Source organism: Cetorhinus maximus, chromosome 8 (assembly GCF_964194155.1).
Source record: "Cetorhinus maximus chromosome 8, sCetMax3.hap1.1, whole genome shotgun sequence".
NCBI classification, from domain to species: Eukaryota; Metazoa; Chordata; class Chondrichthyes; order Lamniformes; family Cetorhinidae; genus Cetorhinus; species Cetorhinus maximus.
Window position 1 is genome coordinate 2,005,588 of NC_135886.1, and position 22,551 is coordinate 2,028,138.

Genomic DNA, 22,551 nt, shown 5'->3' on the forward strand with positions numbered 1-22,551 from the left:
AACTTCACTAGCTAAACAAAGTCATATTGTACTGTTTAAAGAGGACCTGTTTTTTAAAAAAAATACAAAAGAAATTGACCAAAGATGGCTACAAGAATAGGACATGATGTCTGGTATTGTAAGTTGACCATTTTTCTGTAAAGTTCCTATATGGATTGCACTGCAGACCTGCCCTAACGTGTTGCTTGGAATTTCACACTGGGGGGAGTGTCAAGACCCACTTCAAAAAGGGACTCTTGAACGGAAGACATTAAAAATGCAAAGTGCTGGACTTTAATCAGTGGTAATTCTGCCAAGACAATGGGAACTGCTAACCAGCGATACACACTCAGAACCCCCAATGGAGGACCAAATAACCCCATCTCCTATTGGTTTCTACTATGTTGAAATGTGTCAAACTCTTCTGAGATGAAAGATAAAAAAATGTGATTGCTTGTTCTACAGCAGTGACTGCAAGACATGTTAATCGAATCCCTTCCTTGGAATATACAGACAGGAGGTTTAAGAACTGGTTTTGCCAAGCCAGAAACAGAAAAGTCATCTGGAAAAACTGCTGAAAGAAGCAGTAGGAACCTCCTCTCTTGCGCTCTCTAGCAAAGTGCAGTTATCTGAACATCAATTCAAGCAGGATTTTAAAGGAAACCAGCTAACTTCAAATGGCCAGAATGTTCTACTATCTACGCCTCAAGGACAAGCAAAGGACTCAATCGTATATTCTTTTAACTTTTATTTGGACTTTAACTTTCCCTACTTCTGAGCTGTGTGTGTGTGTGTGTGTGTGTGTGTGTCATTGCATCCTTTATTATTTTTTATCTGGTTTAGTAACTAATAAACTTACTCTTTCCCTGACCCCTAACCTGGTTTGATTGGCTCCTCATTAAAAGGTAAATATGTTTGGATTGGAAAAGGTATTTACAGAGATTTTTTTTTAAAAATCTTTCTTGTGACCAACGGAGGGGTCTGAATAAAGGGGAGCCAGTTCACTCCTCCTCACATGCTCATAATAGCCAAAAGATTTTCACTGCCATGTGCAGAAACTGAGCTATTTTCTTGAATGGAAAGTTGACAACATTAGTTGACATACACGCATAGATGAAATTTCAGTGCTAGCTCTGTAACAATGATTGGTCATCAGAGGTGCCTCTGGTGAAATGTTTGTCTTTGAGCAATACCTTTTTAAGTTGGGCATTTCAGTGGGTGATGCAGTATAAGAGAATACTTCCCTGGAAGTCTGTCAATACTTTGGACTGCGTAGTAACCAGTTAAAGTTCTCGTTCTTCTGGTAGGGAACTTCAGATCAGGGGGGCACCATCTTAAAATTAGAGCTGGGCCATCAGGCATGAAATAAAGAAGCATTTTTCATACAGGGAATCAGAGTATCTTATAGCATATAAAAAGGCCACCCAGATGGTCATGTGTGTGTTACTCTTTGAAGGAATTGGCCAAATTACTCCCCTTAAAGTATTATTGCCTTTTGAAACTTCCTATCAATTTTGATTTCACCATTCTTTTGGGTATGCTTACCAGATCTTATGAACCCTCTGTGTGAAGAAATTTTTCCCCATGTTCTTGCCACTTATTTTAAATTTGTGACCTCCTGGTTACTGACCCATTTGCCAGAGGAAACCGTTTCTCCTTACTTGCCCTGTCAAAAATGTTGAGTACCTTTGGTAGATCTCCCCTTCCTCTTTGCTGTAAGGAGAGCCATCCCAGCTTCTCCAATCTCTCCTCATAACTGAAGCCCTCATTCCTGGTGATATCCTGATTAAACCTCCTCTGTACCGTGCATTCTTTGAAAGTGTGGTGCCTAGAGTTGCCTGAACTATTTCAGCTGAGCGATTTTTAAAGGTCTTCCTTGTTTTTATTTTCAGTGCCCCTATTTGCAATCAAAATTTGGAATTTTTACCTCAAAAGTCCTTGGAAACTTTCAAGGCAGAGACTGAGGGATAAGAGGAAAAGACTGCAAATTGGGTTGAGAATACATATCAGCCATGATCAAGTTGGATGTTGGAACAGGCTCCGGGCTTATTAGACTGCTTCTGTCCCCTTGTTTCTATGATACTGTTTCCTCTTTATACATGAACAATGTGCAAGCAATAATGGGCTGATAGTTGGAGTATCTGTGGAAATAAGGCCTTCAATATCACTATTCCTTCATTTCAGCTTTCTTTAGGAATGCCAGTGACTTCCAAGCTTCTGTTTATTCAGCTACTAAAATTATTTATCCCAAAATAGGGAGCATTAACTTTATAAGTGTCACTTATGGTGCATTTACACTACGAGTTTGGAGCTTGTGGAAAGTGCACTTAGTTTTTCATAGGTGCTTAATTGGTGATGAAGAGACGCAAACTGACCCTGAAGTCAAGGGGAGTGAGATGGATTCTGAATTTGGGGCTATATTTGCATTGAAAGATACAGTATCGATGCAAATGTCATGACACTGTGCAGTGTGAATGTACCTTTCGTGTGGTTATGTAGAAATTAATAGTTGATCAGAAAATTATGGCAGTGGATTACTTTAGCCTAAGGCAAGAAACACAGCAGTTTATTTTATATATTCTATTGTAATTATAAAGTATGTTAACTACTTCATATATGATGAAAATGACCCTACTTCCAGGCTTCACGAGGTAGCAACTTGTGAAACTAGTACTAGAAATTAGCACTTGAACACGTGCCCCATTGCTGCAACATCAGATTGCAGCATTGGGTTTTGGGATTCTGCTGCCTCTGTCTCATTGAAGCAAGTACCCCCACACTATTGTGAAGAAACCCCTATTTAAAGAAGAATATCTGTATATCATGACTTCTGAGGATTCAATGCCTCGTGATTCTCAGAATCCTGTAACTCGAGGTTTAGTAAAAAATATACCAATAGCTACAATGAGATGAAACTTGTGCTTAATTTTTGTCTTACTTTACATACATCTTGTGCTCAAGTTGAGGAATGTCAGTACCATTTCAGGCACCTTGTATCAATATCAAACGTTCCCAGGTCAGGTAAAGCACAGCCAGGTGCAGAATAAACTTGACATTCCACTTCAACTATGTGCCTCAGTCCCAACTCAGAAGAGTACCTTCACCATCCCTGTTGTGCTTTAGTAGCACATTGAGAATAATGCAACCCAGATAACGAAAAATATTTTATTTCTTTTTCTCACGAGCTTTCCTATGTCCAGTCTGAGATTGTCTATTAGGAGTAGTTTTCATTACCAATAGGTTTGAGACTATTCAAATTCAAAACAAAAACAGAATTACCTGGAAAAACTCAGCAGGTCTGGCAGCATCGGCGGAGAAGAAAAGAGTTGACGTTTCGAGTCCTCATGACCCTTCAACAGAACTGGAACTTCTGTTGAAGGGTCATGAGGACTCGAAACGTCAACTCTTTTCTTCTCTGCCGATGCTGCTAGACCTGCTGAGTTTTTCCAGGTAATTCTGTTTTTGTTTTGGATTTCCAGCATCCGCAGTAGTTTTTTGTTTCTATTCAAATTCATTTTCATAGAGATCTCAAGTGAACTTTCACCCCGTCAATTGTAATTAGAATTCTTCAAACTTAAAGTTTATTGACTACTCTATTGTGCTGTACGGTGCCAAAATTCTTTTTTATTTTGCTTACCATGTAGGTTTCTAATGGCATGTCAGTTGCAAAACTGATGTTCAACATTATTTCACCGCCCTGTGAATTGATGGTTTATGTTTATAAAAGCAGAGATGCAAGTGCCTAATCTTTCTGTTACTTGACCAGTTTTCTAGTGACATGGGCAAGCAAGCTGCAAGCAGGATATTCACTGCTTACTGCATATTGCTTTCAGTTCAATAAATATATGCACAATTTTAATATTATGAAAAGTTCAATTCAATTAGAATTTCCCTTTCTCATTCATATCATTCCTGCATGTATCAGCTTGCTTTTACGCCTGAAGGAGCTGTTTACCCTTCAAAGAAAATCCTCTGAATGGAATTATTTAAATTTGCCAGATAATGGGTAATAGAATGGCCTTCCTTCCACCTCCTATACGGGGTATCCAAATATGGATTCTCACTACAGTTGTAGTTAAAAATGTAAATTTTTAAACTTAATTGCATTGACCCTAAATTTACCAGGTTAGCTATCCATTGTCAGAACTTGAAAGTTACAGTGGCTGAGGTATAATTGAGTATGTTCTAGAAGGAGCAGTGCCTCACTGCTAGGAGACTTGTGTATTCATCTAAAATTGGAAGCTCATGGCTGGGGTATTGAGTACTACTTTCCCAACTTTGGCATCCATTGGCAGGATTGCGTACTCTTTATAAATTGGGTTAGATGTAAAATGATGTTCCCTGTGCACTGCCTCAATAAGGTGGCAGGACCATTGTTTCAGATTACACCTATCTTTCCCATTCCCTGTCCCCATATCAAGCCCATATTGTGGGACTGAAAGCCGATAAATCCCCAGGGCCTGATAATCTACAACGCAGGGTACTAAAGGAGATGTCCATGGAAATAGTGGATGCGTTGGTGGTCATCTTCCAAAATTCTGTAGATTCTGGAACAGGCACAACATATTGGAGGATGGTAAATGTTAGCAGACTGGAAACAGAGTAGGAATAAATGAGCCCTTTTTGGAATGGCAGCTGGTGACCAGTGGGATCAGTGCTTGGACCCCAGCTATTCACAATATATATCAATGATTTGGACGAGGGAACCAAATGTAATATTTCCAAGTTTGCTGATGACACAAAATTAGGTGGGAATGTGACTGATGAGGAGGATGTGAAGAGGCTTCAAGGCAAGTTGAGTGAGTGGGCAAATATATGGCAGATGCAGTATAATGTAGATAAGTGTGAAGTTATCCACTTTGGTAGGAAAACCTCTCCTCTGGCCACAGGAGAGGTGCCAGAGGACTGGAGGACAGCCAATGTTATTCAAGAAGGGAGGAAGGGATAAACCAGAGAACTACAGGCCAGTCAGTCTGACCTCAGTGGTGGGGAAGCTATTGGAAGCAACTCTGAGGGACAGAATTAATCTGCACTTGGAGAGGCAGGGATTGATCAAGGTCAATCAGCATGGTTTTGTTAAGGGGAGGTCATGTCTGACCAATCTGATTGAATTTTTCGAAGAGGTGACCAGGTGTGTAGATAGGGCAATGCATTTGACGTAGTCTACTTGGACTTCAGCAAGGCTTTTGATAAGGTCCCGCATTGGAGCTGATAACGAAGATAAGAGCCCATGGGATCCAAGGCAATTTGGCAAATTGGATCCAGAATTGGCTGAGTGGCAGGAAGCAGAGGGTGATGGTCGAGGGGTGTTTTTGTGACTGGATACCTGTGTCCAGTGGGGTTCCACAGGGATCGGTGTTGGGTCCCTTGCTGTTTGTGGTATATATAAACAACTTAGACTTGAATATGGGAGGGTTGATCAGTAAGTTCGCGGGTGACACGAAAATTGGTGGGGTGGTAAATAGTGAGGAGGATAGCTTTAGAATACAGGAGGATATAGACGGGCTGGTCAGATGGGCTGACCAGTGGCAAATGGAATTTAATACGGATAAGTGAGAGGTGATGCACTTGGGCAGGACAAACAAGGCACGGGAATACACGATGAATGGTAGGACCCTGGGAAGTACCGAGGATCAGAGGGACCGGAGCGGTGAGTATAAAATCTAGCTTACCTCGGGGATTCGCGGCCTTGTCTCCAGGGAGCAGACTCGGAGGGAGGAGCACCGGAGTGGTGACATCAGGGCACAGAGTAACTGAAGCCAAAACTAAAAACGTGTCATCACAGGAAAGCTGTGACCTGATTGGTTGGTAGGAAATCTGCACCAAATTTGAAAAAAAGACACTGCAAAGCAAATTAATAAATTAATTAACTAAGTCGAGATGGCTGGGCAGGTGATGTGCTGTATGATGTGGGAGCTGGCTGATCCCATTGCGAGCCGCAGTGACCACATCTGCAGCAAGTGTTGGTTGCTAGAGGAACTCTGGCTCAGAATTGATGAGCTGGAGTCCGAGCTCCGGATGCTGCGGCACATCCGGGAGGAGGAGAGTTACCTGGACGCTTTGTTTCAGGAGGCTGTCACACCCGGTAGATTAAGTACCTCAAGTTCGGTCAGAGGTCAGGGTCAGCAGGATGTGACTGCAAGTGAGGCAGGTAGAGGGATCCTGTATTCAGGAACAAAGGAGCCTCAGCTCCTGACCTTGTTCAACAGGTACGAACGAGGTACTTGCTCCCTGTGTGGATGAGGAACAGAGCTGTAGGGAGGATGAGCCAGCTGACCACGGCACTGTGGCACAGGAGGCCATTCAAGAGGGGGGAGCAAAAAGACAAGTGGTAGTTGTAGGGGATTCTATAATTAGGGGAATCGATAGCATCCTTTGTAAGCAGGATCGAGAGTCCCGCATGGTATGTTGCCTGCCCGGTGCCAGGGTGAGGGACATCTCTGACCGGCTTGAAAGGATATTGGAGAGGGAGGGGGAGGATCCAGTTGTTGTGGTCCACGTCAGGACAAATAACATAGGTAAGACTAGGAAAGAGGACCTGTTTGGGGATTAGCAGGAACTAGGAACTAAATTAAAGAACAGCCTCAAGGGTTATAATCTCCAGATTACTACCCGAGCCACGTGCAAATTGGCATAGGGACGCGAGAATAAGGGAAGTAAACATGTGGCTAAAGGAGTGGTGCGGGAAAGAGGGGTTCCATTTCGTGGGGCACTGGCATCAGTATTGGAACAGGAGGGATCTGTACCGTTGGGACGGTCTCCACCTGAAACGATCTGGGACCAATGTTCCAGCGAAATGGGTAAATAGGGTGGTCAATAGGACTATAAACCAGAAAGTGGGGTGGGGGAGGGAAGGGTAAAACTCCAAGAAGTATGACTAATGGGAAACAAAGCAGCAGGTTAGCGTGTGGGGGAGTGGATTCAACTTCATGGAAAATTATGAAAAAACTGAAAAGAAAGGAGAGCCCAGGAGAGGCTATTAAAGTCTCCAGAACACACAATAGGACAGAGTAAAAACAGAATTACCTGGAAAAACTCAGCAGGTTTGGCAGCATCGGCGGAGAAGAAAAGAGTTGACGTTTCGAGTCCTCATGACAGAGTGTTTGGAAAGGGCTAGGAATCTAACTTCAAGCACATCAGATAAAGGGACGACAATGAGAAAGGGGACGGGAAATACAGGACTGAAGGTGTTGTATCTGAATGCACGCAGTTTACAAAATAAGGTAAATGAGCTTGTGGCGCAGATTGAAATTGGCAGGTATGATGCGGTGGGCATCACAGAGACATGGCTGCAAGGGGATCAGGACTTGGGAGCTAAATATCCAAGGATATACATCGTATCAAAAAGATAGGCAGGTTGGCAGAGGAAGTGGGGTTGCTTTGTTAGTAAGAAATGAAATTAAATCGATAGCAAGAAACGACATAGGGTCAGATGATGTAGAATCTGTGTGGGTAAAGTTGAGGAACCGCAAAGGTGAAAAAAACCATAATGGGAGTTATGTACAGACCTCCGGACAGTAGTCAGGATGTTGGCACAAGATACACCAGGAGATAGAAAAGGCGTGTAAGAAAGGCAAGGTTACAGTGATCATGGGGGATTTCAATATGCAGGTAGACTGGGAAAATCAGGTTGGTAGTGGATCCCAAGAAAAGGAATTTGTGGAATGTCTATGAGATGGCTTTTTGGAGCAGCTTGTGGTGGAGCCCACTAGGGAACAGGCAATTCTAGATTTAGTGATGTGTAATGAGGCAGATTTGATAAGGGAGCTTAAGGTGAAGGAACCCTTAGGAGGAAGTGACCATAAAATGATAGAATTTACCCTGCAATTTGAGAGGAAAAAGCTGGAATCAGATGTAATGGTATTACAGTTGAAAAAAGGCAACCATAGAGGCATGAGGGAGGAGCTGGCCAGAATTGACTGGGAGATGAGCCTAGCAGGAAAGACAGTGGAACAGCAATGGCAGGAGTTTCTGGGAGTAATTTGGGAGACACAGCAAAAATTCATCCCTAGGGAAAAGAAGCATACTAAAGGGAGGACGAGGCAACCATGGCTGACGAGGGAAGTCAGGGACAGCATAAAACCTAAAGAGAAAGCATACAATGCGGCGAAGAACAGTGGATTGGGAAGCCTGCAAAGACCAACAGAGGACAACTAAAAAAGAAATAAGGAGGGAGAAGATTAAATATGAGGGTAAAACTAGCCAGTAATATAAAAGAAGATTGCAAGAGTTTTTTTAGATATATAAAGGGTAAGAGAGAGGCAAAAGTGGACATTGGGCCGCTGGAAAATGACGCTGGAGAAGTAGTAGTGCGGAACAAAGATGGCGGAGGAATTGAATAGGTACTTTGTGTCAGTCTTCACAGTGGAAGACACGAGTAACATCCCCAAAGTTCAAGAGAGTCGGGGGTCAGAGGTGAGTATGGTGGCCATTACCAAGGAGAAGGTGCTAGGAAAACTGAAAGGTCTGAAGGTGGATAAATCACCTGGACCAGATGGATTACACCCCAGAGTTCTGAAGGAGATAGCTGAAGAGATAGTGGAGGCGTTAGTGGCGATCTTTCAGGAATCACTGGAGTCAGGGAGGGTCCCAGAGGACTGGAAAATCGCTAATGTGACCCACCTGTTTAAGAAGGGAGTGAGGAAAAAGACAGGAAAATACAGGCCGATTAGCCTGACCTCGGTCGTTGGTAAGATTTTGGAGTCCATTATTAAGGATGAGATTTCAGAATACTTGGAAGTGCATGGTAAAATCGGGCAAAGTCAGCATGGTTTCATCAAGGGGAGGTCATGCCTGACAAATCTGTTAGAATTCTTTGAGGAGGTAACGAGTAGGTTAGATAAAGGAGAGCCAATGGATGTTATCTACTTGGACTTCCAGAAGGCCTTTGACAAGGTGCCGCACAGGAGGCTGCTCAGTATGGCAAGTTGTGAAATTGAATTCAATAAATGTGGACATTTGTTGGCTGGCAGAAAATTACAATGAAATCTGTTGGATCGTTGTGTTAGTTCAGGGAGGGAAATCTGCCACAAATGCTACCTGTGACACCAGTCTCAGTACTGTTCATGTCCCCAAGTTAACTGGGGATGGGTTAAAAAAAAATGCTGCATTGGCTGTGTTGCTCACGTCCTAATAAAGCCTCGGGCCACATCTGAATTTCTTATCAGTACTTCCATTATATTTCAAGTTGCTGATATCAGATGATCTTGGTATTCTAAATTAAAATTGATTCACCAATAAGGCAATAGTACACTATTCATATCACCATGCCCACAACAATCAACGGTAAAGAAATAAAAAAGAAAAGAGGTTCACATTCATATAGTGCTGTTAATGACCACCAGACATCTCAAAGTGCTTTATAACCAATGAAGGACTTTTGAAGCGTAGCCACTGCCATAATGTAGGAAATGAGCATGGAAATAGGGCTCTGTTGCCAAAGGTAGAAGCAAAATACTGAGGATGCTGGAAGCCTGAAAGAAAAACAGAAAATGCTGGAAAAACTCGGCAGGTCTGACAGTATCTGTGGAGAGAGCACTTGAGGAAGAGTCATACGGATTCTACATTAACTCTTGTTTCTCTCTCCACAGATGCTGTCAGACCTGCTGAGTTTTTCCAGTATTTTCTGTTTTTATCTCTGTTGCCTAAGCTTAGTTGGCCAGGTTGGCCTGGGGCACATGGTTTAAGACACCCATTGGGCCGTATGATCTCCATAAGTCCCCTTCTATGAGTTGGACAACATCAAGCTTTGCAAGTGTGATTAAATTTGTAGTAAATGAGCAGTTTCTGTCACAAAGCGCAGTACTTGGCTCAGCTTTCTGCCTATGGTCTGGAAGTTGTACTTCAAAGGGACCAACGCCCAGTATACCAGGTTTAGGGGGGGAGGCATAGTTTTTTGCAGTGACTGTTGCTTTTTCCTTCCCCACCCATGTTTTTTTTTTGGTCTGGGAACTCTGGCATGCAGACCATTGAAATATTTTTCCACAATTCTGTACCAAATCCCAATGCATGTAGCTAATGCAGTGAGCATATCTCTGTATTCACCAAGCATGAAAACAACACATATTTCTGAAGTATCCCTCGTGTATGGAAGCATGCCTCGATTGCTTTAAAGAGTAGAGGAGAAATTATTGCTACGCAGGAGGTATAAACAGAAAAGGTTGCATTTGAAAAAACTGTTGAAGTACGGGAGGTGAGACTGTAGAGGCATTTATTACACATCTCTTGACTTATTTCTTCATGACTATTGCCAGTTGCCTGGAATTAATCATGTTTAAATGCAAGCTTGAAATTAATGTGGTTGAATAATTTAATTAACTAGTGACCCAAATAGGAGTCTTTCAGAATTTTAGATAATTGGTGCCCAACTGTGGGTCCCTAAATTCCTTGAGCTGAGTAGAAAGTAGTCATCATTGTTAGCAAATATGTGAATGCTTTGTTCTTAGCCGATTTCTACACTGGTACCCTGCTATAACATGGCCCATGGGGTTAATATCTCAAGCCTCCCACTTTTTTGCTTTATTGGGGCTGCAGTCAAGTGCTGTTTTATGCAAACCCAGGGTGCTGACCCACTGGATCCCTGTCTGCAAAATTTGAGGATTTTTGGCGGAGAATAAGTGAAGATTCTAGCAACCAGGCCTACCATTCCATTGCTGTTTGATCATGATTTTCTCCCCCATACCCCTGCAGTATCTGCAAGGTGTTCCCACATGCAAATGGTGGTGAGGATTTCCCTCTCCTTCACTTCACTTCCTCTCAGTTCTGGGCCCATCATACAAAAGGTGGCAGTGGGGGTCTTTACTACCACTTCAATAAAGGAAGAGGGCATCTATTTTTTCCTCTTCAATTCATGTCTGGGATTTGCCCGCTGAATACCTCGGTCTCAACTTTTATGTCAATTTTGAGGTACTTTTGCCCCTCTTTTTAATGCGGTATGGTCAGGATTTTGTGCCCTCACACTAGTGGGGCTCTCTTGGCAACAAGAAACTCACAGAAAGCACGTACTGCATTGAAAATGAATACTGGCTCAGCAAAATGGGTCAGTATTGGAACAAGCAAAAGTCTGCCCTGCTGGAATCCTGGCTAATATTCCTGGAGGCCAGAGGCTGAGATAGTTGTTGCGAGAAGCAAGAAATTCAAATAAAACTTGGACATCTTCCTTTAAAATTGAATTCCTTTTCATTGATAGATATGGTTTACCTTTAAGTTCTCCAGTGCCCTTTGGATGGTATTTTGAAGGTTGTAGGAGATGGATAGAATTTTTAATATTGTGCTGGAACCAGTGTATGATGAACTGGTGGAATTGAATTTGACACTTTTTTTAAAAAAAATTGCTCTCATGTTGTAGTTGTCAGTGTGATACAGTAAAAGAAGTAAGTGTCTTCTCTCTGGATACACCTGCATCAATCTAAGATTCTCCTCGGGTTTTACTTTGGCCTGCCCTTACAAGAATGTGGCTGGGAGTAGAAAAGCAAATTGCTTATCTAAGTAATTCCATGGTGCTAATACGGTATTTTTAAACTCTTTCGCAAAGAACACCCTGTGTGCGCTCCCAAATTTCATTACCTCTTTGTACGCACACACTGCTAATGGGAGTAAGATGATTCTCTGCGTAGGTTCATTAATCCCCAGTGACTACTGTGTAACTGCAGCATATTGAAGCTAGCTGTGAAAGTTTTTTTTGTAAAATTGAAAGTAGTCCATGCTGAGTGTTGCCATTGGCTAACTGAGGACTGCTGGCAAATGTCAGGTAATGAACAGTAAAGGCTCAAACCTTGCAGCTGTGGCCTGAAAGACAAATTGAGTCAATTCACTGATTTAATGGTTAAGATTTGGCAGCTGGTTTTTCAAATAGGATTTCAGTGGATTAAACACCTCTTGCCAAATGGAGCCAGTTTACAAAGTAAGCAATTTAGAAAATAAAAGCTGGACTAAAGACAATTTTTGGGTTGGGGACGGTGGGGGGCGGGGGGTGGAGTGCGACTTGGCTATTATTTAAATATTATATTTATAACAGTTGATTTCCTATTCACTGTAGCTGAAATTTGGAATGAGCCTGAATTCAGTAGCTGATGATTTGTTGGTTTTATTGTGAGGCTTGTAAAGATTGTGTTATTAATCTGCCCCATTCATCTGTGCATCACATGTCTTTTGTGGTCAGGATGGAGACCTGCCTTGGCATATCAATAAGTGTGAAATAGCCCAGCCCCTCACGTCTATTTATGCAGAATTAAAGTCTTTTGGTGCTTTTATTGCACTGCAGATAAGGTGCAATACCAATATGTCTTGAGGGCAAAGGGAATCTTAAAGCAAAAAAGAAATAAGCTGTATTGATCAGAAAATAACCAATAAGAACTTTTACTGACAAATGTAATTAGAGAACACAATCATATGTATAAATTCTTTGGCAGTGTTTTAACTCTGACAGCAAGTAGAACTTTATAATTTGCTGTTACTGAGATGATTTTTCACTTTTGCTATCTGTTGATCCTAAACTTCGTACATCCACAATTTATTGCTACTGTCACAAACTAGATTTTGATAACAATATAGAGCCAGTCTGTGGCATATGATTTGATTATGATTTTTATCCTTTAAAACCTTATTTTCTTCTTTCACTTCCTTCTGGGCAAGCTTTAAAATATTAGCAGCATGTTAAGGAATATTTAATGGGGATGAGATAATAGGTGAGTGACCAACATTCATGTTTAATTGGCAATCTTCCAAACAGTTTCCAGTCATGTGGCCATCCATTGAGATAAGTGTTAAGAATGCTTAGCAGTATGCTATGCTTTTTTCAATGCTTTTGAAGTACTCCTTTGCAAAGTGCAGCCATGGCCTTATCCTAGGCAACTTGTTAAATTAATTCCATAAGAGAATATTTGAGAAGAGGTTGCATAAATTTGAATAAAATTATTCCCTTTTATAGTAGTTTGAAATGTTTAAAATGTAAAAGGGCATTGGTAGGATAGATGCAGAAAAAATATTTCTTCTTGGAGAAATCAAGAACGAACAAGGCATAATCTGAAGCAAATCAAAGTAATTATTTCACACGCCATATTAAAAATCTGGAATTCTCTCTTCTGAATGGCTGTGGTTGCTAGAGATCAGTAGATTTTTGTAAGACAAGGGATATGAAGCTAAGTGGGAGTGTGGTGGGAGGGCAGTGGTGGAAATGGGGTTGTAGTATCATGTAATTGAATGTCGGAGCAGCCTTGAACAGTTTTATTGCTGTTCCTATGTACTTGGTACCAAAACGTGAGCTTTTTTAAAAAAACACTGCAAGCTACTGAAACAGCAGTCACTACCCCTTGATATGATGGGTTAACGTGATCTAGGATTTGTGTTTCATAGGGGTTCAGGCTCTTTAAAATACTTTTTTTTCCCCCATACAACTGCTGTATGTGATGCCCAAGAATAGACTGTGCCCTTCAAGATCAAGTAATGTGTTACTTGGAGGAATACCTCAGAGCTAAAAATATTATTCAGTACTGGAATATGGATCATAGCAGCAGGAGTAGGCCATTCAGCTCGCCGAGCCTGCTCTGCCACTTAGACAGATCATGGCTGATTACCTACCTCAACATCAATTTTTCTGCACTATCCCCATATCCCCTTGATGTCATTAGTATCCAAAAGTCTATCGATTTCTGTCTTGAACATGCTCAATGATTGAACTTCTACAACCTTTTGGGTTAGAGAATTTCAAAGATTCATCACTGAGTGAAGAAATTCCTCCTCATCTCAGTTCTAAATGGACTGTGCCCTCTGGTTCTAGACTCACCAGCCAGGGGAAACATCTAATCCACAACTACCCTGTCACGCCCTGTAAGAATTTTATGCAATGAATTCACCTCTCATTTTGAAACTCTAGAGAATACAGGCCCAGTTTCCTCATAATTCCGCCATTCCAGGGATTGGTCTGGTGAACCTTTGTTGCACTCCCTCCATAGCAAGTATATCCATCTTTAGATAATGAGACCAAATCTGTACACCATACTCCAGGTACAGTCTCACCAAGGCTCTATAAAATTGCAGCAAGACACCTTTACTCCTGTACTCGAATCCCCTTGCGAATGAAGGCCAATGCACCGGGCCATAACTTCCGAGCTCCCCAGCATCGGATTTGGGCGCAAGGATGCACTGGGAACCCCTCTCAGAACTTCAAAGGTCAGGGTTTGCAGAGCAATTGCCCCAGAAGTGCAAACTTCCTCTGGGCAATTGCCCTGCTCTGGGAACCATCCAAAAATGCGATTTAAATTGCACACTTTGGATGGTTCTGGCTGTATTACACAAATAGTTGTTTAGAAAAAGTTAGAATTAAAACCTCTCCTAACTTCTGGGTAACTAGTATAAAGACATAGACTGGCCCCTCCCACCTCCCCCTCCCACCCCTGACCCTCCCCAGAGATCTTTCCCCACACCCTAACTACCCCTCCCACCCCGACCCACCCCAGAGATCTTTCCCACACCCTAACTACCCCTCCCACCCCTGACCCAACCCAGAGATCTTTCCCCACACCCTAACTACCCCTCCCACCCCTGATCCACCCCAGAGATCTTTCCCCACACCCTAACTACCTCTCCCACCCCTGACCCACCCCAGAGATCTTTCCCCACACCCTAACTACCCCTCCCACACAGTATTCCCCCTCCCCCCACATTCCCCGTGGGATTCCTCCTGACTCGACTCAATTCCTCCCTCCCACCCACCCCCTCGATGCCCCTTTTTTTTTCTCCCCACACCCCTTCCTGCCCAATGTCTGACCCCACCTCCCTTGACCTCCGACGCCCCCCCCCAAAAAAAACCTATCCCCTTACTTTAGACACTTAACCTTCTCCCTGGCTTGTCAATTTCAATGGAACTTTAAACTTTCCTGGTTTACGGCAGCTGGTGTTCTAAAACAGAGGCGAGTCCTTCTTCAATCCTCCTGCGAGTCCTGCTGGACTGCGACGCTGGGCCTCGAGGACAACTGGGCTGCCTTGATCTTGCCTGGCCTGAGTCAGAAGGTCGGGCAAGACAGGCACAGGAATAAATTTTGCGTAAGTAATTGGACCACGGAGTGGCAATCTGATGCTGATTGCCACTCTAAGGAAGTTATGGCCCACCATTTCCCTTAATTGCTTGCTGCACCTGTATGGGCATTTTACATCAGTGGAAAACCTAATCAAATATGTACCAAAAATATGTTTTGCTTGCATGAATTCTCCCTTCATGAGAACCATTTTAAAGAATAATTTTCCCTTTCGGGGTAGAAATGTTCACAGTTTGATTTAAACTGCGTAGCAAAGTAATCATGGTGTTTTACCCTATGACAATAATACCAACTCCCAATATTTACCTGGTATTGAAAAGTAACATTACAGACTAATTGCTGGAGATGATTGAAACTGGATACTTTTTAAAAGGGATAGCCTAGCTCAGTTACACGGGTGCATGTTTGCTTGTCTGCTGACTATTTGCATATTTTCATTGGCATTTTAAACTCACTACCGCACGTGATCATAACAGCATTTGATTTTAAGTCAGTGTTTTAATCTTAAATCTGAGATTTATAGAGCTCCATTTACCTAAGGTATTAAGCGATATGGGGCAAAGGCAGGTGTATGGAATTAGGTCACCAATCAGCCATAATCTCATTGACTAGTATACAGGCTCAAGAGGCTAAATGGCTGATTCCATGTTCCTACATTCCTAAAGTAATCATCTTTAACGATAAATAAAGCAGTCATCGGTAAGAACCACAAGAGTGGTGTGGAAACCCGATAGATGTCATATTTTTTGTGTATGATACTCCTGTAAAATGCCTTGGGACATTTTATTATGTTAAAGGCGCTATATAAATAAAGGTGGTTGTAGTATCCATTTTGACTGAGACCAAATTTAAAAGTGTGTACGTGACTGGATCAATTTTCAGTTCGTTGTGTCCATGTAGAGAATGACTCCTGTATTGGAATAGGTTCTGTGTGTTGCCAGGTAACCAGAGGAAGGTGGTTTTACACCTTTTAATTGGTTCACAGCACAAAACCGTATTAGGGTTTGGAAAGGTGGCACTGCCATTGTGGTGAGCCTTTGCTTTCATTTGCATCATTAGCTTTTATTTTTCGAGTGAGTAATCAGTTTCATCTGTTGGCAATTGTAGGAGAAGGAGATGAACCGTATAAACTTCATTGGGAACCTTAGTGAAATTGTGGAAGGATAAATCCGTGGGTCTCAGCAATTGCTGCTTTGAATTTTATTCAAGCCTCATAACAGTGCTTCAGCCTCTTGCCATATTGGTTTTGTATGCCCCCACCTAAAAGTAAGCTTGCTAGGAGACACCAAGCCATACATAACGGACATCTGGAGCTGGCAGGAGTGTGAGCACAATATAAAAGCACCTTATGTCTAGTTAACTGTAATTGTAAATGTAGTGAATAACAAACTGATTTGGTTTGCACCTTACGGCATGTTAAAACTTCGAATGGTCATGTAATGTACCTTCTATAAATTTTATAAATAAAGTATATTTTTTGGAACAAAAAAAATGTCAGTTTTTTTTAAAAAGCATATGACTAAATTGGCTTCTTCCAAAAACTTGAACTTGGGTAAGTAATTTCTGCAAAATCCAAACTGGCTGTTGATTGGGTTCAAATGGAAGGAGTCTCTTTTTTTAAAGAGATCTTCACTGTACATTTTTTCTACCAATAACTATGTCTGCGTGGAATTTATTTTCAATTAGATTATCGCTACAATATACCGTATACAGGACAGCATGTCTTTGCATTGTACCATATAAACTTTACATCGTGTTTAGGTGTTCAGATGCTTTGGCTGCAATGGAAATGAACAGACAGATTGCTTGCCTGTTTTCAGCACAGGGAGTGGGGGTGGCATTGTAGGTTTCTTGCCATGGCAGGAAGCAAGCAAACGTGGCCTGTGTGGGCTCTGAGTTTGTTTTTAAACATTTGAGAGACTAGATGGGCTGAATCACATTCCTACTCTTTTTCCTCACATTGTTCCTTCGTATCAGCCTAAAATGTTCCCAGTCTGTAGCAGTGTTGAACTTGGAGCTGCTCTTAATTCTTCCAACCTATCCTCCATGTGCACATGCTTTATGTCCTAAGGTTTGCAATGAAACCTATATATAAAAAAAAAAAAAAAATTTTTTTGTTTTTATTTCTCATGCTCTAGCATTTTTGAATTGTAAAATACAGTATTGAATCCTGGAACGAATGCACAGCTAAAAATTTTACTGGGGCTGTGTATTGCCATGATAATTTTTGCAAGATAGAAATTGGATATTAAATTGCACTGTCTTCTGGAGAGGGAAATGAGCTTGTGTGACAGTATAATCTCCAGGACAACACTTAATCAAAAAATGCTAAGTATCTTCAACCAAACAAATGATGCTACTTTTCTCTCCACTGCCTCAGGTAGATTATTCCAGTGATGGGCAAGATTTCCATTTGTTTCCTTTAAAGTTATTGGCTAGATTGTCCTTGTCCAGTGACAATTTGTTGCATTGATTTCTTTTTGCTTATCACCGATACGCCTGCACCCTTAAACATGGCAGCTGTAGATTCTGGAAAGTTGTCTTAATATGATCTGTTTACTGGATAAACAAAACTATTTTAGGTGTTTAACTGTGTCAAGATGTTAATGTGAAACTCCAGTTGCTTTTATATTTGGTTTAGTGGTGTGCTAATGTCTCCTGCCTCTAACACATTGGTCCAACGGAACCTGTTAATGAATCCAGAAGATTACTTCAAGTTGTAAAGCTGGGATCTGGGAAGATTGCTCCTTGGAAAACAGTTCCTCCTGGTTGCCAACTTTGGTAAATCTAGCAAGTTTATTTGAGTTTGCCACAATGCCATAAAACCCATGTGTCAGGAGCTGGTGACACTAACCTGCAACTGATTGCATATAAAAGCCATTTCCGTCTGCAGTTTAAGATCCGTATACTATAGAGACTTGTGAAATGAAAAGAAGGAGAAAGCACCATCGAGCAAGGTGGATTTTCTATCATTTTGAAATACAATAGTTTTTTTCTGGGAACAGTTAGAGAAGACAATAGGCATTTTCTGAATTTGTGCAGTAAATGGCTATTTTCAGGATAAAGGGGCAGAATGGAACTACCAGTAACAATATCAAGGAACAAAACTCTGCTTTAATCTTCCCATTTTTTTTTCAATTTCTTTTTCCTCCCAAACTGAAGTCAATTACTGCAGCATTGTAGGTACTACACAGTCATAAACCACTCTGCTTGATCAAGTATTAACACCTGATGAAACTTCTAAAATCATTCCAGAATACATATCGCAATGTATGGATAGTTTCATATGCAAATATGTATTATTGAGAGGATTTGGGAGATTTAAAAAAAAAATGCTACTTGTCTTTGTATCTTGTAGAAGCTGCACACAAACAGCAAAGCTAAATACCGAATTTCTTCTTGTGAGACTCCTTTGCATTTTGTTGCATCAGTTCCGTGAGAATCTGGAGAGTATGATTGGGGAAAAAAAGCACAAAAAAAGCATATGCAGATTCACCAGAATTATGCCAGGATTTAAAAGGGTTAAATTGAGGACAGGTTGCATAAAGTTCGCTTGTATTCCCTTAAGGAGAAATGGTGGAAGAGTGAACTAATTGATTTGTTCCAAATGAGAAAAAGTACAAAGAAACTTTTTTTCACTTGGGAAAGTGAAACCAGTACAAGGAGGTTGAATCTTAAAATTAGAGCCATTCAGGGGTGAAATCGTGAAGCACTTTCACACAGATGCTGATGGGAAATCTGGAACTCCGTTCCCTCACTGGAAGCTTGGTCAATTGAAATTTTCAAGACTGAGATCGACAGGTCAAGGGATCGGGATCAAAGGCAGGTCAATGATATTGAATGGAGAACAAGGATTGATGTGCTGAATGGCCTATACTCTCTATCTAGAATAAGTTAGAGCATTTACAAGGTAGGTAGTGACTTAAGAGTGCTAACAGAAGAAACTTCCTCACAAACCCATGATTGGTTTAAATTAAGTAGTTGGTTTCAGGAGATTTGCAAGAATTGGCTTCAGTGACTTCCTTTCACCCCAGGGAGTGAATTAAATTGGCTCCCATTCTGTCCCTTAATGACGATGTTCTGGTCTAAAACTTGCTGTGTGGAAAGCTGAAGGAGTAAGCCCATATTTCACCCCTCCACAAGCCCATATGTTCTAAAATACTGCATTACCTAGCAACAGTGCATCTGATTATTATGGAAATATACTTAATCTTCAAAAACATTCATTGCCAGCTTCATCATATCAACGATTTAAGAGGGGATAATGTTTTGGCTCAGGTGAAAACCGCAGTCCAGAGGGAAAACGTGTGCATCTAGCCTTGAAATCTGAACCATTGGCACCTCTTTAATAAAATGAACAAGAGGTATTACTGGTACTGGTCTGATTGTGCGTTAAGAACTTGACTGCTTGAAACTCACTGCACTGGGATCGTATACTATTTTTTTGGTAATAGCTATTTCCTCTCTCTTTCTCAGGTTTGTCTGGCAACCCGGCTGATCTCGATAAACGAAAACTAGTGTTTGGTCAGAACTTTATACCACCCAAAAAGGCAAAAACATTTCTGCAGTTAGTGTGGGAAGCGCTACAAGATGTAACTTTAATTATACTAGAAATTGCAGCCATTATATCTTTGGGCCTTTCCTTTTACCGTCCTCCTGGAGGGGACAGCGAATGTAAGTATTCAAGACATCACTTATTAAAGGATGGCACCTGAAACAATACCTAAAAACTGGAAAAATATTTAATTACAAGAATTAATGTGCAAATCCATAGCTTCATAATCTCCAATGAAAAGGGTTTTTATTGCGTAACATCTTTCCAATTTTTCACACCTGTGTTGACGGTAGCCAGGAAGTGTACAACTACTTGCTCTCAGACCCCAAGTAATAATGCAATGTAGGAGATATTAGATACATAAGAGTAGTGAAGGGGTGCAAATACATCAATTTATATTTTAAAGATGCTGGGGTGAGAATCGGTGTTTTCCTGGGAAAGGTGCTACCTTTTTCTGTATTCAGGCATCTGTTTTGGCATCCAGTCCTAGCAATGTAAATTAATTTAGCCACTCTGGGATATGTGCTCAGCAGAGCAACTCGATGTAAGAGTTGGCCTGCGTAAGGAGGAAAATTACTTGATTTAAATTGAACCCAGCTCCAAAGTTGCATAAGTTTTCTCTTTAACATTAAGAAGCAGGTATAATTAATATTGGAAGTACATCCCTTTGGGTTTTCCTTCATCTTTTTAATGTTTTACAGGTTCTAGAGGACCTTGGAAAAATTAGTTAATACAGAAAAAGTTCTAATCTAAAATTAGTAGACCAATGATGAGTTAGTTATGCACCAAATTGTTTTGAGCTGATCTAGTTTCTGCCAGCTCCTTGATTAATGTAGCTTGGCCCTAGGTTGATGGTCACTCATTTATTTAGGGACCAGATGCTTTGATGCAGAATAAAAAATTTGAAGGTTATATGTTTTTTACAGTTAGAAAAGCGTGCGACTGACACCAGGTGAAAGGCCAAAATATATTTCCTTTTTCTAACTATTACGCACAAAGTGCTGATGGATCTTAATTGTATGCTACTGCATTCAGCCTGGTCTTTTCATCTGTAATTATGTCACCTTTCTTGCAGTATGTGGGGAAGCTACAGGCGGAGAGGAGGAAGGGGAGGCAGAGGCTGGCTGGATTGAAGGTGCAGCTATTCTCCTCTCTGTTATTTGTGTGGTGTTGGTGACGGCGTTCAATGACTGGAGTAAAGAGAAGCAGTTCCGCGGACTGCAAAGCCGCATTGAACAGGAGCAGAAGTTCACGGTGATCCGCAAGGGTCAAGTCATCCAGATTCCGGTAGCAGAAATTGTAGTGGGAGACATTGCCCAGATTAAATATGGTGAGTAGTACACTGAGGAGAGGCACTGAAACATTACAGCTTGTTACACACACAGTAATGTGATGTTGCATTTCCAGAAGTCCTCACAGCGTGGTTCTTGATTTTGCTAGGTTGGAGTTTCAATCCTTGAAATTAAATGTGCTGCAGAATGAACCTTTCTTATTCTTTCTTATTCTATTGAGGTATCATGAAGGTTTCTCTTGGCTTTTGGGCATGTGGGTACTTACGTCTTGTATAAATTTCCTTTTTACATTAACCCAATTCCTCTTTGATTATTAATAGTTCCTAAATTTATTTATTTATTTTTATTCATTCACGGGATGTGGTCATCACTGGCTGGGCCAGCATTTATTGCCCATCCCTTGTTGCCCTTGAGAAGGTGGTGGTGAGCTGCCTTCTTGAACCGCTGCAGTCCATGTGGTGTGGGTACACCCACAGTGCTGTTAGGGAAGGGAGTTCCAGGATTTTGACCCATCAACAGTGAAGGAACGGTGATATATTTCCAACTCAGGATGGTGAGGGACTTGGAGGCAAACTTCCAGGTGGTGGTGTTCCCATCTATCTGCTGCCCTTGTCCTTTTAGGTGGTAGTGGTCATGGGTTTGGAAGGTGCTGTCTAAGGAGCCTTGGTGAGTTCCTGCAGTGCATATTGTAGATGGTACACACTGCTGCTACTGTGCGTCAGTGGTGGAGGGAGTGAATGTTTGTGGGTGGGGTGCTAATCAAATGGGCCATCCACCTGAGTGCAATCCAGGCCTCTGTGTCCTTGATACTCGAGTAAACTTGTGTTATGTATAAAATGACTGAAAGGTAAGTTCTGTCAAGCAAGTGGGTTGATGTGACTTGAGCAAGTGATGACGCTGACACAGAAATATTGGAAACTAAAGGGAGGAGATGTCAGTTCACCATTAGGCTGCTGTTTGGCTTCTTGCATTTGGAACTCCCTCCACAGAAGCATTGGCTTGTTTGGAATCCCTGCAGTGAGAAATATACTGACAAGGCTACTGAGCTGGAAAAAAGCACGTAAGTTGTTAATGCTAGGCAAAGGATAAGTGGGTTGATAAATTTCTTGGCAAATAACATTTTTAAAATTGCAAATGTATAAAGAAGCTGTTGGTGTATAACTCACCTCCCTGATCAACTTGCACGATTGCCGTTCCAACCTTTAGCAGCGAAAAATATTATTAGATCCTACGGATCGTTCATTCCTCATGAGCACTGAGCTGCTTGATCTTCACTCCCTCGAACTCCTGCCACACAGGAGAGTTAATCCTGTGCACCACCAGAAATATCATCAGTGAGTCCATTACTCCTAATGCTGAATGAATGGCCACATCCATTTACTAAACCATTGTTGAGCAGAGCTGGTTAAGTTCTAAGGAAGTGCTGCTTTGCCAAAGGACACTTATTGATCTGTCCTTTGGCCAGTAAAATCTGGAACTAGGTCAGTCAAACTGAATGTAGAATGGATGGAGGGTTCCGTTTGTGAGGAACCAAATTCATATTTGTATATGTTTCAGTTTTAATACCAATCTCCCCTTCCCAAAGTCAAGAAATGTGAGGATTTATATTCTATTTGGTGCCTATCTGACTGAAGCCACAGTACTTTCTTCTAAATTTTAATGGGCTTGTGCCTTTGATTCGATTGAACAG

General features: G+C 41.5%; 1 protein-coding gene across 4 annotated transcripts in view; it reads left to right on the forward strand.

Annotated features, from left to right (window-relative positions):
- Positions 1 to 22,551, forward strand: part of LOC144683356 (plasma membrane calcium-transporting ATPase 1-like) — a 191,032-nt gene that overhangs the window by 74,239 nt on the left and 94,242 nt on the right. For all 4 annotated transcript variants that reach the window (XM_078546295.1, XM_078546294.1, XM_078546293.1 and 1 more), the window contains exons 3-4: positions 19,491 to 19,688; positions 20,645 to 20,899. In XM_078546295.1, the coding sequence (XP_078402421.1) occupies positions 19,491 to 19,688; positions 20,645 to 20,899 (453 nt within the window). The remainder of the gene's footprint in view (positions 1 to 19,490; positions 19,689 to 20,644; positions 20,900 to 22,551) is intronic.